Source organism: Pinus tabuliformis, chromosome 7 (genome assembly GCF_031772625.1).
Source record: "Pinus tabuliformis cultivar Carrire ecotype Pingquan chromosome 7, CPIR1, whole genome shotgun sequence".
Classification (NCBI taxonomy): Eukaryota; Viridiplantae; Streptophyta; class Pinopsida; order Pinales; family Pinaceae; genus Pinus; species Pinus tabuliformis.
The window spans coordinates 185,483,630-185,500,506 of NC_142293.1; the positions used below are offsets into that span (position 1 = coordinate 185,483,630).

Here is a 16,877-nt window from a genome sequence, read left to right on the forward strand (position 1 = left end):
GATGTTTGTAAAGTAAAGTTGATGTGATAAGCATGATGTGAATGGTGATGGTAATGATAACTCTAATGAGATGAATGGAAGCCACGAAAGATTCTCCGATGTTGAAAAGAAGAAGTTGATCTCCCTAAAATAGATCTCCATGAGATTAAGTGGGAGCTTGGATAGAGGAAAGCTTCCTGGTTGAGAGGAAGGGCATAACATAGTTTTGATTAGTGAATGCATTTTGAAGGATATGTTGCTAAGGAAAGTGTATGATTGAGCAATCTTCTGTCAAAGATTCGGTTGATAGCCCTACTGTGTTGAAAAGCAACATCAAGACCCTGGAGGTTTGTATTTGATTATGTACATGTGAAAGTATATTATTGATTGGGATTGTGTTTGTACAGGTAAATATCTCGAAGGTTTTGATAGCATGCTGGTTACTGACTAGTTTGATCGGGAGAGATTTGTTGTCCTTGATCTGCTGGATCAAGGAGCGTTGAGGCTTTGTGAGTGAAGCGTTGGTTGGGAGGACATCTGGTCGACACTTTTTGTTGATGTCTAGGTCCCAAAGTAGGAAGGGTGGCATTGATCGTAGAGTTCCGACCTCGGATACGCACTCAAGTCCTTGGGTTGGTGGTTAGCAAGTAAGCCTGATGGTACATAGAGAGGTTGAAAGCTTGAGTCCATCTTAGTTCCACTTGGATAGATTGCCCCTAAGTTACCAGGAAACAGATACAAGAACGGATATGGGTACGGGGTTTGAAACGGATACGGCAAATTTTCAAAAAATCTAGATAGGATACGACAGGAAATGGCACATAATATATATATATATATATATATATATTTTAAAAATAAAAATTTCATATTACCATTCATATTTCAGAATCTAGATTATCATCTATGATCTAGATTCATCATCATCAATTCAACATATGCCATAAACATTCAACATTGTCATCATCATTAACGATTATTATAACATTCATGATTCAAGTTTCAAGTTTCAACATATCATCAAGTTTTTGTTTCAAATTTCAAACATCAAGTTATCAACATGACAAATTACACGGACACCATCATTACCAAAATTAATAATGCATACTAATTACTACATAGTACAAAGTACAATATGAACTATCACTGGCAATCTACTATCATTACTCATAATTCATATGGTTGTTCAAAAGTTTAAAAGTTAAAAGTTAAAACACCATCATAAATTGCATTTACATATCATCAAATATGTCTTCATTCATGCCACTATAGTGTTCCACTTCCACATCCTCTCTAGAAGTGGCACTGGAAACATTGCTGCCATGTCCACTTGAAGATCCACCTATTGGTGACTCCGAATCAAACAAATTCATATGAGACATGGCATTCAATGTCATATCCAAGTCAGGCAACTCTGGTTCCACGTCCCATAATTTGGTGGGCCCAAATTTGTATTCATCTCTCTTGTGTGACAAAAGGTGAAGATTTGAATGAACATACACTAGTTCCTTAGCCTTCTTAGGGCCCAATCTGTTTCGCCTCATTGAATGGATGAAGGCGTATGTACTCTAGTTCCTTTTTGCTGAAGAAGAACTAGCAACCTGTAACGAGATCTTGATGGCCAATTTTTGGATATGTGGAAGTGCCCCACCATAGAAGTTCCGCCACTCAATTGGACTTAATCTGCTCTTGTCCTGCATACACTCAATATCACAACCCCAACCCTCTGATCCCACAAAATGAGAAAACTGTGCACGAATCCGAAGCCCAATTTCAGGATCTACAAAAAGCTTTCTAAAAGAATTTTTAAATCCTTCTGCGACTTTTGGGTCTTTCTTTGGTGCACTTCTTTCTGGATCACGTAGCAACTCTGCAGCATAATATTTTGGATTCACTGCATAGGCTAAAAGGTGCAATGGGGGGGTCATCTTGTTCCACCTTTTGGTCAATATATCTTTTACTTCTCTGTAAAAGATTTCATCCAGGTCATTCTCCTTGGCATTTATAACCAACCTTATCTTCTCTATCATGGAATCAGTGCCTTCATACACCTCTTCCAGATTAGGCATATCTGTATCAAACATACGAAGCAAATCCACAATTGGCTTAGTAAATGCCAAGAGGTACTCCACCCTATCCCACCATTCATCATCAACAACCAACCGTTTCATTGCTTGTGCTCTATCAGATTGGGATTACCTCCATTGATTCCAAAGAGAACTGCATACCATTGATTGTAATGCATCTTTCACCTGCATGAGCCTTGTTAAGACTATGATGTGAGAAGCAAATCGAGTCTCGGCAACCTGCAGGTGTCAAATTGCCAATGTTTCAAATTTCAACAAATTAAAAATCATAATTTGATTGAATAACCTATTATGATTCACGAATCATGACATTTGAGAATCCAATTTAGATATTTGAATTTAGAGTCAGAAATTAGAATTTATGAAATATTTAATAAACTTTAAACTTTAAAGTATAGGTACCTTAAGGAGCTCCAACTTAGCAAATTCCCTGTAGATGCCTTGGGACATGTGGTGGTTTGTGATAAAGGCTTGAATTTCTTTTGCCTCTTCAAAAATAACTCGAATCCACTCAATTTGCTTCCCCAACTTGCTCAACATGAGGTTCAATGAATGTACAGCACAAGGGGTCCAAAAGATGTGTTGATATTTGCCTTCAATAATTAGGTCTGCTACTCTACACACCGTTGCATTGTTACTTATTACTCGGACAACATTTTTAGGCCCCACCAATTCAATTGCTTCAATCAAGATGTTAGCAATGAATTGAGAATCTTTCATCTACCCCTCACAATCCATTGTCTTCAAAAGCATTGCCCCATGTGGGCTCTGAGCAATCACATTGATCAAAGGCCTATTTCTTTGATCTTTCCATCCATCAGAAATGATGGACACCCCTGAAATGAGCCATGAATCACGAATGGGGGCTAATTTAGCCTCCAAATCTAACTTTTGAGCACTCAACAATGTGGTGTGTATCTTCTCATATCCAGGGCTCTTGTACCCTCTTGGGGCTTCATTCAAACTTTTTACCATCTTTGCCCAGTAAGGAGATCGCACAAGGTTAAAGGGAAGGCCATTTGCATAAATGCATTGGGCTATAGCTGCATCTGCTATCTCTCAAGCATCATTATTAAAACTCTTCTCAAGCGGTCCCAAATTTGACCGCTTTGAACCAACAATTCCATGAGAATGAAGTGGAGGCTTTGATGAAGATGCTCCCAACCTTGTTGGGTGTTTTAAATGGGAGGTAGGATTTGCCTCATTTGCTTTAGCATCTGCCTCGTCTTGTTCTCTCTGATATTTTGCAATTTTTACCTTGCTTAAACCATTTCCATCTGCCCCATTCTCTTTAGGTGGGCCACTGCATATTCGAACCCCATTGCCTTTTAATGCAAGCAAATGTGCTTTAACCCGTGTGTATGATCCCTTATACTCCTTTTTACACTCACTGCAAACCCATGCCAATGATCCACCTCCTTGGATCTTCCCAACAGTAGATACATATTTCCAAAGTGGTGACTTTGGATCAACTTTAGGCCCAGGGGTTGATTCAATTTCCTGTGCCACTTCCTCTGCCTCATGAATGGTTGAACTTGAAGTTGCCATGAATGATGATGATGATGCTGTAAATGAAACTGAAAAAGAAAATTCACAAATATCATTATATCATATATTAAAAATACGGCATGGTTGCATGCATACCACTAATTTTTGTGTGTTGTGTTTTGCAAAAATCGATGCTGGCCCTTAATGTGCTCACTGCTCAAGCCTAAATTTGTTGTCATTGTTTTCCTTGCCAGATACGATAATTAAGAATTTCTGTCCCAACTAAAAATATTTATTATTATTTAGTGGATAGGACCAATGATGTACCACTGTTATGTACTTTATGGTGAAAATGTTTATGTCTGTAATATGAATGTCATTAATGATCAATTTGTCTGCCATTTAATGGGTAATATATCTGTTTCTGACATTCTGTTTTATGATTCACCCCTATAGCAAAGTTGGTTACAATTAGGTTATTCATAACCATGGTTGCTCATCTTGGCTAGATACTATAACAAATGGATGCATAGAGTGCCTCCTGAACAGAGACTTGGAGGAAGAAGAATCTATTAATCCGCCACAAGGGTCCATTTTTGCAAGTAAAGAGCATCTAGTATGTAAGTTGCTGAATGTTCTTTTCAGGTTGAAGCAGGCACCAAGAGCCTGGTAAATTAAAATTGGCAAATATCTTGCAATCTCTGCATTCAAGAGAGTCCCTTCTCATACAAACTTGCAAGTCAAAAGTACATAAAATAACATAGTGATTTTTGTGGTGCGTGTTTGACCATATAATCATCACAGGTAGCAAGGATGACAAAATTGAGGTAAAATGTGATTGTGTTTGTTATCAGTATCATCATCCCAGTAGATGGTAAGAGATGTCAATAATCAAGGTTGCAGGTGGCATGGTTAATGAGAATATAATAAGGACTCTGAGTTGTCAAACACAGTACCATCACTGGAGAACATTATTCAGGACTTTTGTATCAGCAAAATCACTTCAAATCAGAGCTTGACAACAAACTACAAAGGCAGTGATCCAAGAAGCAATAGAGAAAATGTTTGTTCAACAAGAAAAGTACAGCCAAAGTTGATTTTGATCCATGTTTGAAACTTTGATGAAGATTTGATAAAGATGGGTTAGCACAGCTTATAAGAGGCTTGATTCATCATGGTGACCGTGAACTCTTTCTTGAGGTTAAATTTATGTACAGATAAATGCTGAATTTTAAAGAATTGTACTGCCATGAGGAGACCTAATTTTGAGGGGCTCAAGGCAATCACTGGAGGCCCTACTTGCAGAGTTAAGCTTGGGCAACAAAGGCATAAAATTGGTGGACGGTGGATGATAATGTTAAGCCATAAAATTAGTAGACAATGGATGCTAATGCTAAAGTTAGCCCATAAAATTAGTACAAAGTGGATGCTAATGTGAGCCCATAACAGGCCCTGTTGCTCAGGTTTCATCGTTCTTGTAAGGTGCTCAAGTTATCATGAATGAGATGCCTATTTTGAAGTTTTTTCTCTGAGTTCTTATGTGGGGCTGTAATATTTCCTGTTTTACTTTTAGAAAAGCATTCTCTGCTGCTGAATATTTTCTTTAAGTTTCAACTTTCAAGTTTAAATTTAAATACTACATACCTCGCGCAGACAGCTCTCAAGTCTTCAACTTGACTTTCAATTCTTCGAACAGACAGCTCTTGAGTCTCAAGTTTCAACTCGGTTCTCAACTCTCCACGGCCAAACTGAATAGTTCTAACTTCTGTCCATGGCCAGACTAGTTACTGAACAGTTCTGGAAACTGTGACCTGTCTCGACGGCGACTTACGGCAGCAGCGAGTAAACGGGTTATGAACTTATGGCAACAGCAAGTAAACGCTGAACGGGTTATGAACTTACAGCAACAGCAAATAGCGTAGGTTTAGTAATGCGTACACCGTAGGTTTAGTAAGTTAGTAAAGCATAGTTTAGTAATGCGTGCAGTGAATTCTCAAGTTTAGGTTTGCTGTTCTTGGAGCCTGACTGCTGCTAGTCTCTACGTTGACCCTCTAAATCTACTGTGCTGTTGCTGACTACTGCTCTGTGCCATCTGCACTGCTTCCAACTCTACTATGTGCTGCTTAGTCGTTGACGCTCCTAGCCACTGGAACTATCTCTCTGACACTCCTCGGCACCATCTGACACTAGTTCATCCTGCTACTTCTGATCTGGGCTCCCGTAGCAAGGAATTGATCTAAGAGGTGGGCTCCTCAAGGATCCTGTCCAATGTTACTTGGGAGCGGGAGCGTAAACGGGTGCGGAAACGACATTTTCAAAAGCTCTCGGTTTGGTAGTGAATCCCTGAGCCGTTTTTATATAATATATATATATTTTATATTTTGATACATATATGTCAACAAAAACATGTAGAATGATGAATTAGATATAGAAAACATAAAAAAACATAGATTGAATCATCGAACCATATAACAACAATCATCTAGAAGTTATAATCTTCATCAATCATGTCCACAAGTTAGTAACATACACCATATTGAGTCTCATGAATTATGATTCATAAATCTTAAAGTTTCACCTTCAAGCTTTCAAAATTGAAAATTCAATATATAACATTTATCATCATTGATCACCAAAGTTGTACTTCTAAGCTAAGTTTAACCATTACAAGAAATAATATCTAACATGAAATGAAATGAAATGAAACAACTTTCACGAAGCATCATATTCATAATTCAAAATCATTACCAATGAGTTATAATTGCCAACTTCAAACTTCAAACTTAAATTGTCATATATTGTTTAAAAAAAATATCATAATAAATATGAAAGAGTCAACAATTATGAAAACTACTAGAAACTAGAAAAGACAAGTAAACTGTAAATATATTATCTACTACTTCATGTGGCCCTTGCCACGAGAAGTGTCTAATGTATGAGCAGGTCGTGGTGGTCTTCTAGGAGTCTCCTCCTGCACAGACCGACGACCAGAACCAAAAGGCACATGCCCTCCACATGAGGGTGTAGATGGAGGCGGTGACAACGAAGGAACAAGACTTGGAACTCGAGCGCTGTTATTGGATGGCGGAGGTGGCATGGTTGTTGCTTCATCTTCCTCTCTCATAAGTTCCGCTTACAGTTCTTCAAGATGTATAGTGCCATCCTCCAAATTATCATCCTCTGGGTGGTTGTCCCAAATTTTATATGTTGGATCCTCATAAGCTCGATCACAGTAATGACTCAACAACCTCAAGTTGTAGTGCACATAAACCAATCTTTTTGCCCGATTTTCATTGAGTCTGTTTCTTTTCACATTATGTATGAAGTTGTAGGTGGTCCAACACCTCTCTGCAGAAGAAGTATTTACAACCTGTGAGAGCACTATTTTTGCCAATTTTGGCAAAAGTCCCTGGCCACCATATGCTTCCCACCATGTGAGAGCATCAAATCTGTCTCTATCTTCCATTGCATGGAAGGTACCAAAAAAACCACTGCAACTGAAATATTTGCTTAATTCAAGACGCATACTAGCACATTCCTCTTGTCAGGTATCAACTTGTCTAATGCTTGCAAATATCCTGTAGATACCTCTTCATCTATATGGGGTTTGACCCTAACCCCACCCCTTGGTGCGGGTTGGCCCAGCCAAGATGCAGAGTAGTATTTTGGCGTAAGGATATATGCTTAGGCATGTAGTGGAACATTAAGTTTATCCCACCGTATACACACACAATCGTGAATCAGTTTATACAAGTTGGGATCATTTTTATGAACAATATCTTTTATTTGTCCCAACATGGTATCCATCTTCTCATACACATCGCCAATCACTGGTTTATTTGTATCTGCAAACCAAATCATGTGATAAACGGGGCTTGGTGAAATCCAATACTTGCTTCACACGTGCCCAAAACATACCATCAAGAGCGATCTCCTCCACCTGTTCAAAACCTTGCCTGTCAGCTGCATTTGTAGCCCTTTCCTTTAATACCTTCCAGTGTGGACTTGATACCATGCTAGCCAATGACTCTCTTACCTTGAAAAGGCGCCTGAAGGTGAGGTAATAGCTACCAAATCTAGTCCTCACAATCTTCAACAACTCCAATCTTGAGTGACTGCAGAAGAGGCCATGGGTATTGCTATGATTTGTAATAAATTTTATCATTTCTTTGCCTCTCTTGTACAAATCACCAATCCATTTGTATTGTTTGTCTTTGTTCTTAACAATATCATGCATCAAAAGGTTCATTGTGTGAACCAAACACCCAAAGCAAAATATGTTGGGGTATTTATCCTCAATAACTACTCCTGTTGCCTTACAATTAGGAGCATTATTAGTGATGACTTGGATGACATTGTATGGCCCAATACGTTCAATTGTTTCAAGTAATGGTTCTGCAATGTTGATGCCGATCTTGAACTTGTCTAAGTAATCATATGCTAAAAGAAAGATGGCACCACTAACAGACACAGCAAGAACACTTATTAATGGCTTGCCTTTTACATTTGTCCATCCATCAGATACAATGGACAACCCATGGTCAGTCCAAGAACTTGTCATTCTACTCAAAGAATGTGGTATTTTTTCTTTTTCATGATCAAGTCCAACGGTTCTAGCCTTGTCATACCCAGGGCTCTTGTATCTTTTAGGGGCATCATTTATGGCAGAAACCATTTCGTGCCAATAAGGTGAGAAAAGAACATTGAATGGTATCCCACATGCATAGAGAAACCTGTAAACTTTTGAATCCACATCATTCCTACACCCTTCATCAAGGAAATCTTATATGCTTCTATGCCTTAAACTTGGTGACCCTATGCCTCCATATCCACTGCCTTGGGAGGATGCTGAAGGAGTTCTTTGTGCATGTGATTGTGAGCTTGGTTCAAAGAAACCCTTTGATTTTTTAGATTTGTATTGGGCTTCCTCCTCTTCCCTTATGTATTTGGCTCTATCTGCTGCTGACACACCTGTACAAGTTTTGATTCCTATTTGTTTATCTCCATCCCATGGCCTTTTCCCGCAGAGGTGATTTCTGGCATGGGTGTATGAACCTGTGTAATTATTGTTGCAACGGGGGCAATGAAATTTAGTGGTTCCACCCCCTTTCCCTGTTTCAGGCCTATTAACATATTTCCACAATGGAGTTTGGTCTTGTTTATTTTTTTGAGACTCATGTTCACTCTCCTCCAACTCCTCCTCTCTGGGGGTTTCATCAAATCCACTATGACCCACTTTTTCATCCCTTTCTTCATTTTCAACCCTCCTTTTTCTACTCTCCAACACCATAATAACCAAAAAAGGAACCAAGAAAAAGAAAATGCCAAGAAATATAACCATGATGTTTGAATCTGCAAAAAAATGGAATGGGAATGGGAGAAAAAAAATTATTTATTTATTTAGTAATGAACATTTAAAAAAATATGCTAGAATAGAGCCTACCTCTTTGGCCTCCAATCTCCCCTTGCTCCTTGCTCCTTGGCACTTGCTCTCACTCTCACTTGCTCTCTCTTGCCCCTCACTCTCTCTTGCTCCTCACCCTCTCTTACTCTCCTCTTGCTCTCACTCTCACTCTCACTCACAATTTCTAAAATAATGAAATTCATTGGAGGGAGGGTTTATTTATATTCCCTCCCTCCCTCCCTTTCCTCCCTTCCCTCCCTTTTTTCCCCCAATCGACACCTTTTTTTTTTTGAGCGTTTTTTATAGCTCAAAAGCGATCGCTCCCCGACCACTTCCGGGCTATAAAAATCTCTCTCGAAGCAATGGGAGCGACGCTCCCCAAATCGGTCCGACAATAGGCAGGGAGCAAATTCTTTTTCCCGAGAGCGTGCTCCTGACCCGCTGTCGATTCGCTCCTGCCTGGAGCGCGGATTGGGAGCGAGATCGAGGGGCGGGTGGGTCTCCCCATAACACTGATCCTGCCCATCTGTAGCTCTTTCGAACTACAACTCCAAATCAGCCCACCTCCCTCCTGGAGATATCTCGGCTGTCATGGCGAACTCCTCTTCCTCGATCTTCATGAGTGCAGCCTTTGGATCATGTTTCTCATCCTTGTCCTTCTTCCTGAGAAGACACTGAGTTGCATAGTGACCCATCTCACCACACTTGAAGCACTTTATCTTCGAGACGTCCTTCTTACGTCTCTGCTGCTCATGTTGTCCCTTCGATGCAAGGGTTGCATTATCCTCTTCCTCCTTGGGATTCGACCCACTGCTGCTGCTTCCATCAAGCTTACACTTGACCAAGTCTCTCCTCAGCTCCTCTTGCTTGAGAGTTGCCCACATCTCATCCCAATTCGGCAAAGTCGCCTTGCCCAAGATACTTTGGACAAAGACTTGCCACTCATCTGAGATAAAATTGAGGGCCAGTCTAACCAACTCGGAATCTTGAGGTGTAGACCCCACAACTGATAACTCATCTCGAGTCTCTTGAAGCTTCGTGAGGAATGGATCCACATGCTCCCCCTTTTGCATCTGAGCAAATCTTAGTTTCTGTTCAAGGTACATCTTCCGCTACTCAAAAGATCCCTGATATAGCGTAGACAACGCATCCCACATTTCCTTAGCAGTGCCTCTACTAGCGATGTGACAGACAACATGATCCTTCACTCCGCCGAGGATCATATGCTTTGCCTTCGCCATTTCTGCCTTGTATTTCTTCAACGGATCTGCATTTGTAGGCACAGCCACCACACAATAGACATATCTCTTGAAAGCATGCTCATCTAGAAGGAATGACATTCTAGCCTTCTAGATGACATAGTTGGATGCTCCATCCAACCTATCTTGACCTCTCAAGCCAGTGGTCGTCATTTCTGCCACAGGAACTATCGAATGACCTCCTCTCTCCCAAAATATAGTGAAACAAGATCTGAAATTTGGGCTTGTTCTTCATCAAGATTTCGGCTCAAATGGGTTTTAATTTCAGCGTCTGAAACTTTGTAGAAATTTTTTTATAGAGAAAATTCCACGATGACCTATTTGGAGCAGCGAAACCCTAGAATCCAAAGCTCTGATGCCCAATCTTATGCAACTAGCTCACAAAATAGAAGAAAAGATAGGTAAATGACTTCAAAATCAGCCTCTTCGTGGGGGCAACCTCCTTTACATTACACAAATGAACAATCACTGGATGATTCAAATGACAAAACCTCCTTTCTATCTATAGGAGTCTAAGGGGTCACAATATAATCAGAGCCAACATAACAATAATAATGTAAGGGCACAACAATAACAATAGTGGGCTTCTATGGAGCACAATAATAACAATATGGGCACAACATAGGCACAACAATAATAATAAGGGAATACACTAGTATTATATGGACTTAACAAGAAGGCTAGGATTTCCCGCCTTCTAGATGAACATGATCTCAAGATTTATATCGATAATGTGGTAGTTGTACCCGCAGATGCAGATCCGATTAAGAAACACAAGAAGGAGATGGCGAAAGCTAAGAGGTTGATTCTCGATGGGGTTCGAGATCATGTGGTATCTCACATAGCTGGCAAAGGTACTACCCGACAGATGTGGGAAGCACTAGCTACACTGTATGAAGGGTCTTCCAAGCAGCGAAGATATACCTTGAGGAGAAGAAGAGATGCACGAGGATGCGGAAAGGGGACTGTATAGACTCCTTCCTTACTAGGCTTCAAGATGTCTGGGATCAACTGGCTTCAATAGGGGCAGCACCCCAGCCTATAGAGTTTGTACGATTAGCTTTGAACAACGTTTCTGAAGAATGACAATTTTTTGTCCCGAGTATCCAGGGCAGAGAAAAAATACCAAATTGGGAATGTATGTGGGCTGATCTGCAGCACAAGTAGATGGGGCAAGATCTGGTGAATAGCACCATCAGTGGTGGTAGCAACAGCAGTGGGGCGAAGCAAGTAAAGGAGGAGGAAGATGTGGCCCTTGCATCTAAGGGGCAACAAGAGTAGCGCAGGAGGAAGAAGGACATTTCCAAGATCAAGTGCTTCAGGTGTGATGAGGTTGGCCACTACAACACTCAATGTCCTCTCAGAAAGAAGGACAAAGAGGAGAAGCAGGATCAACAAGCTGCATCCATTGAGATCGACAGGCTGTCCTCCAGATTAGAGGAGAAGCAGGATCAACAAGTTGCATCCACTGAGATTGGCAGGCTGTCCTCCAGATTGGAGGAAGAGTTTACCATGATCACCAAGTTACCTCCAGGGGTGAGATGGGGTGATTTGGAGTTGTAGCCCCAGAGAGCTACAGGATGGACAGGATTCTTGAGGAGGTCCACCTCATGAATCAATACCTTGTTGCGGGAGCCCATAGCATGCAGCAGCAGGATGGATCAGTGGCAGTTGGTGCAGTCATGTGCTAGCGCGACAGATGCAGTAGCTAGTAGCAAGTCAGAGACTGAGCAGTGTAGAGCAGAATTGGTAATAGTGCAGTTAGCACAGTGCAGAGTCAACAGCAACACTGAGGCTTTAGTGGCAGCGCAAAGTCTAGCAGAAGTCAGGACTCGAGTGACAGATGCATCATACTGACCACAGTTGGTTCAGTATTTTGGATGCTTTTCCATTGCAGTTGTTGCAGTTGCAGCAACAACAGTTGGATAAGGTTGCAGTGCAGATGCAGCGTCTGTAGTAGTTCAACATGGCCAACAACAGCACGAATGCAGCGTTTATCAGAGTTGCACAGTAGTTGATGGGCAGCAGTAGCAAGACATTAGCAGCATGATAGGAGGTGGTGCAGAGATAGAGTGTTTCTTCAGTGGGTTGCAGCGCTAGAACACATTCCTCGCTAAGAGGGAGTATTGATTTTTGTAGCATCGGTTGTGTTCTAACCACGAAATTTCATGGAGAGGCTAGAATACATGTATTCTCCAAAACCCATAAATTGTTTCTGGAAATTCCAAGTCTAAACTTAGGAAAAATAATTAATTAAAGGGTATTAATTAAGTCATGGTGAGAATCTTCTAGAAGAAGATATGGATTGAGTTCTAGTTAATCTTAGCCATCGATTATGTTTTAATCTTGGTCGTTGAAGCCTCAACGAGACATTATAAGAAGAAACTCGATGGGGGTTGGAGAACACACTTAAGGAGCAAGGAATTCGATAGTGCTGGGAAATCGAACTCCAGAGTAGCAGCTGTGAGCTGTCGAAGGTATTCAGTAGTTTCGAAGCAGGGAGAGTAAGGTCGGAAGGAAGTTTTTCCAGTCCGGTGGGTGCATAGTAGAGAGACAATGTACTCCACAAAGACGCTGACGCAATGCAGAGAGGCAGCGCAGACCTTCAGAGGGAGATCTATATTTTGCTGAGGAGAAGTCGAGATTCAGTGGCACGAGCTGGAGTGGGAGCCTAGAGGCCAGAAGATTGAGTTTCTAGAGTAGTAGTTGATTAGCAGAGTGAGAGAGACGCCGGTCCAAGCAAGGCTGATGCAGATCTACGTAGGGTGACACAAAGGAAGCGAGGAGGCAAAAAGGAGCAGCTCATCTTGAGCTAAGATTAGTGTCGGATCATCGGTGGAAGTGAGAGTTTTCTCACTAGGCTTCTATTAGTCATTTTCTCTGTATGGAAAGCTAGATTTGAGCTTCCATATATTTGTACTCAGATTTACTACTACATAACAATAAAACCCTCAACCGCTGCACTGGTTTTCCCAAATTGGGTTTTTCCGGGGACATTGGTCCAAAAATAACGGTGTATTATTGTGTGTGCACATCTATTCTTCAAGTGTTTTTATTTCTTCCGCAGTATTTATTTTGTGAAGGCTGCAGTGTATTAGTTTTCGATACTTTCCGTAGGAAACTGCAAATAATTTGTTCAGTTAATTCAACAAATAGAAGAAATTTAATCAGTTACTGCAGTAGGATTTGGGGTCACCGAATTTTCACACTTCTTTCCCAAATAGCTCAAACTTATAAACATACAACTGTAACAGATGGGCGAGGGCACATAATAGCTGGCTTAGGTGGTGAAGAATGGTGGCACATCGAGCTATCTGGTGGCTGCAAGGGATTGCTGGTCGCCAACTGAAGACAAATCTAGGAGAAAATTTCTAGGAAAAGCGTAAGGTTTAGAATTTATTTTGTTCGCAGGCTTGTGGATCCGAAGATGCTGAGGGCTTTTCATTGTTGGAGTGGGCAAGGAATCATAGTTCGAAGGCTTGACCCAAATTTCTGTTGGAGGATGGCAAGCTTATTTTTGTTAGATCTGCCCATAAATCAAAATTCTTTGAGCAAAATAAAAAATTCTGAGGCCATTGGCATCCATTGTTTATGGCTTGAAGAGATAAATTTCTAAAATTGTTTGCAGGACAGAAGGGTTTTAAGGCTTCCATTACCTCTAAATCGACTTTTCTTGATGGTTTGCTTCCTTGCTCATTTAATTTGAAAGCTAATTTTATTTTCGGCAAGAATACTGCCCCATCTATTAAAGAGATACTATCTGCTCCTTATCATTCGGCTGATATTGGTTTTGCAGCTGAGATTTAATCATTTTCCAGAGGGTCTGATATAAATTTGCAGTAGGCTAATGTCGCCTTAAACAGTGGCATTTATGTGGTCTGGTGCATTCTTTATATCTGTGTAATTTATTTTGTTGCTCGTCTCTTTGCATTTTGATAAAGACGCCTTGGTAATTGATTGTTGGTGCTGACGCTAATCCATTTAAATCTGCTTAGAGCTTCCCTTTTAACTTGAATCTGTGTCAACAATATTTGTTCACCCATGCCTGCAATTCTCTAAACACTAAAGCATCATCGCATAATAATCACAAGAAATATAATAAGCATTTCATGCTCTTTCTCTTCTGACTGATTCTTAGTAATTATGATCTGATATATAAGCTGCAGTGAACTGATTTTTTCCTAGCAGTGGGCCTGCCTCATCTTGACAGGGTATTTTCCAGGTCTGATTTCTTGTTCTGCAGGTGACTTCTCATTAGGTAGACAACTCCCCTTTGCAACCAAGATTCATCATATTTTGAGGAGGCCAAGCACAGTAATTTTTGTTTACATTTGAGCAGGCTGTTGGTTTAAAGAGATAAGCACTCCTCTCGTGTGAGTACCTCTTGTTGAAGGCTTAAAAAATTCAATTCTGATCTGAAAATTACAGTGGGCTGATCTTGAGGTTTGAGCCATTGTTCTTAGTTGCTCCTTATATTATTTGTGGCTAATCCAAAGTTGCACTAGATCTTATCTGAAAGCTATAGTGGCTGATTATTCATAACAGCAACATTTTTCTCACCATTAAAGCACCAAGTTTTCTTCATAGCAGAGATACATCACATTTAAAAGCCATCACTTGTAGAAACTTATCTTTGCTATCACTGATTGGAGGGCTGAAAATATTTCATCTCTACTAGATACCATCACTGAAGTATCAGGTCCCCATTATAAGCAAAAAGAGATTTTCACTGCCATCATTGTGTTTGAGAGAAAAAGTTTTTTTTTGAAGTCTGATGATTGAAGAATTTTCTGAGGTTATCTCAAGAGGAGTTTTTGTCTACTGGTTCAAAGCTCATCATCATTTGAAAGAAGAGACACTAATCCTCTGCTACTCTTTGCTTAGATCAGATCTTGTGCATTCCATAGTTCAGATCTAATTTCATCTAACAAGCAGGAAATTCATAGTTACTGATGTTTGCAGCATTCAAGATTTCACTGATATATCATCTGGCATTATTGTTGTCATTTTCTCATTGAAGTGCTTCAGTGGTCACTCATGCTTAAATCATTTGATATTTCTAATTGCTGCATCACATGAGCAGTTTCATCCATTAATTAGTAGTGCTTATTTGCTGCATTTCATAAAGACTGTGGTTCCTCTTAAATCTGATGCAAATGTTTCAAGAAAATCAGAATTAATTGCATCCCCATATTTGCTTGTGTCATTCTTTACTTGTTCTAACTGTGAAACATATCTTAATTGGCACTGTATCCAATATCATTATTCTCTGCTTCAGTAAACAGTCCCAAAGCACCTTGTCGGATACCTATGGTCTTGTGTTCTCATGGAGCATAATGTTTGCAGCATTTAAATTTAATTGATAATTAAGGGATGAATACATAGCTAGGGCTATCTCAATTATATTATCTCACAAACTTGGCACATCTTGTCTAGCATCATTTCATATTGATATTGGTCTTGCACTTTAACCTTCCTTGCAGTAGTATTTAAATTATAGCTTGAAGTATCTCTCATCATAAATCAAGTTCCTAAATTTTCTTGGGCATTTCCATTTAAAGGCACTAGTCTCCTATTGTTTCATTGTTAAGTGTCTCATTAATCTAATTGATCTCACATTGCTCAACTAAATGATTCAACTTGCCTCCTAATCCATTCAAGCTACCTAGAGAAGTAATTTCTCTGCCTCAAAACTCCTAGAGATTGTTGTTCCAACAAGTTTCCCCTTTTCATATACCCATAGGGACTAACCCCTTGACTTAGTTAGGAGAGAGTCTAAACGGAGTGAGTAGGGATGAGGTTGACAGCCCCTACTCTGAGTGTTGCGCCTTAGGTGTACAGTTTGGGCGACAACAGGCTCAAAAGTTGAAAAGACCAATGAAGCTTTTTGGTTCACTGAAATTCACTGTTAATCATCCAAAATAGTGATTCCTTACCTGTTCACCTTTCTTAATAGGCCCAATCGCTACCAATATCGCTTGACCATCTCTGTCCTGCAAGGTTCAATACATAATTGTTAGGTGAATGAAAAAAATGTTATGATCTAGAAACCATTAATAGAAATTACATGAAACTATGAGAAAAGTGATCATTTTTGAAGCAGTAAATAACAGTACCTTCTGAAAATGCATAAACTCGTCAAATCAACTATAAAAAAAAGTTATCAATTTTGTGAACAAATATTTATCGTAACATTACCTAGAAGTCATATAGATTTAAGGAGCTTTGTGCATATTTCCAATTACATGCCTTGAAATAATAGTGCAAAGTTTGTTCTAAATACTCCCTCTACCATTCAGATCCACATGCACAGTTCCACTAAACTTGGAAATGGGAAAGGGTTTCAGAAATAGGAATGCATGCAACACACCCACTGCTCCCCCCATCCCCGCACCCCTAGCGCAACTCACAAAATTAGTACATCAGGGAAACATGATATAAGGGTAGATAGATAGATTTTAATTTTAAATAACACATTATCTTCCAAGAAAATAAGAATGATAGGTTCATTTTTCAGTAGGTTTAGAAACAAACTCAAGTTTGATTCATCTTCTTTTTCTATTGATTAGGGGGTTTAAGACTTTATGGGCCCCACATCTAAGCACCTATCATGTGCACTTATTTGGCCTTGTGAAGCGAACAAAGTTACTTCTTCAGATT

At 39.9% G+C, this 16,877-nt stretch overlaps 1 protein-coding gene across 2 annotated transcripts in view; it reads right to left on the reverse strand.

Moving 5' to 3' along the window:
* LOC149246469 (histone-lysine N-methyltransferase ATXR2-like) overlaps window positions 1–16,877 on the reverse strand; it is a 210,926-nt gene that overhangs the window by 15,753 nt on the left and 178,296 nt on the right. For both annotated transcript variants that reach the window (XM_089457933.1, XM_089457932.1), the window contains exon 8: window positions 16,154–16,210. In XM_089457933.1, coding sequence (XP_089314059.1) covers window positions 16,154–16,210 — 57 coding nt within the window. The remainder of the gene's footprint in view (window positions 1–16,153; window positions 16,211–16,877) is intronic.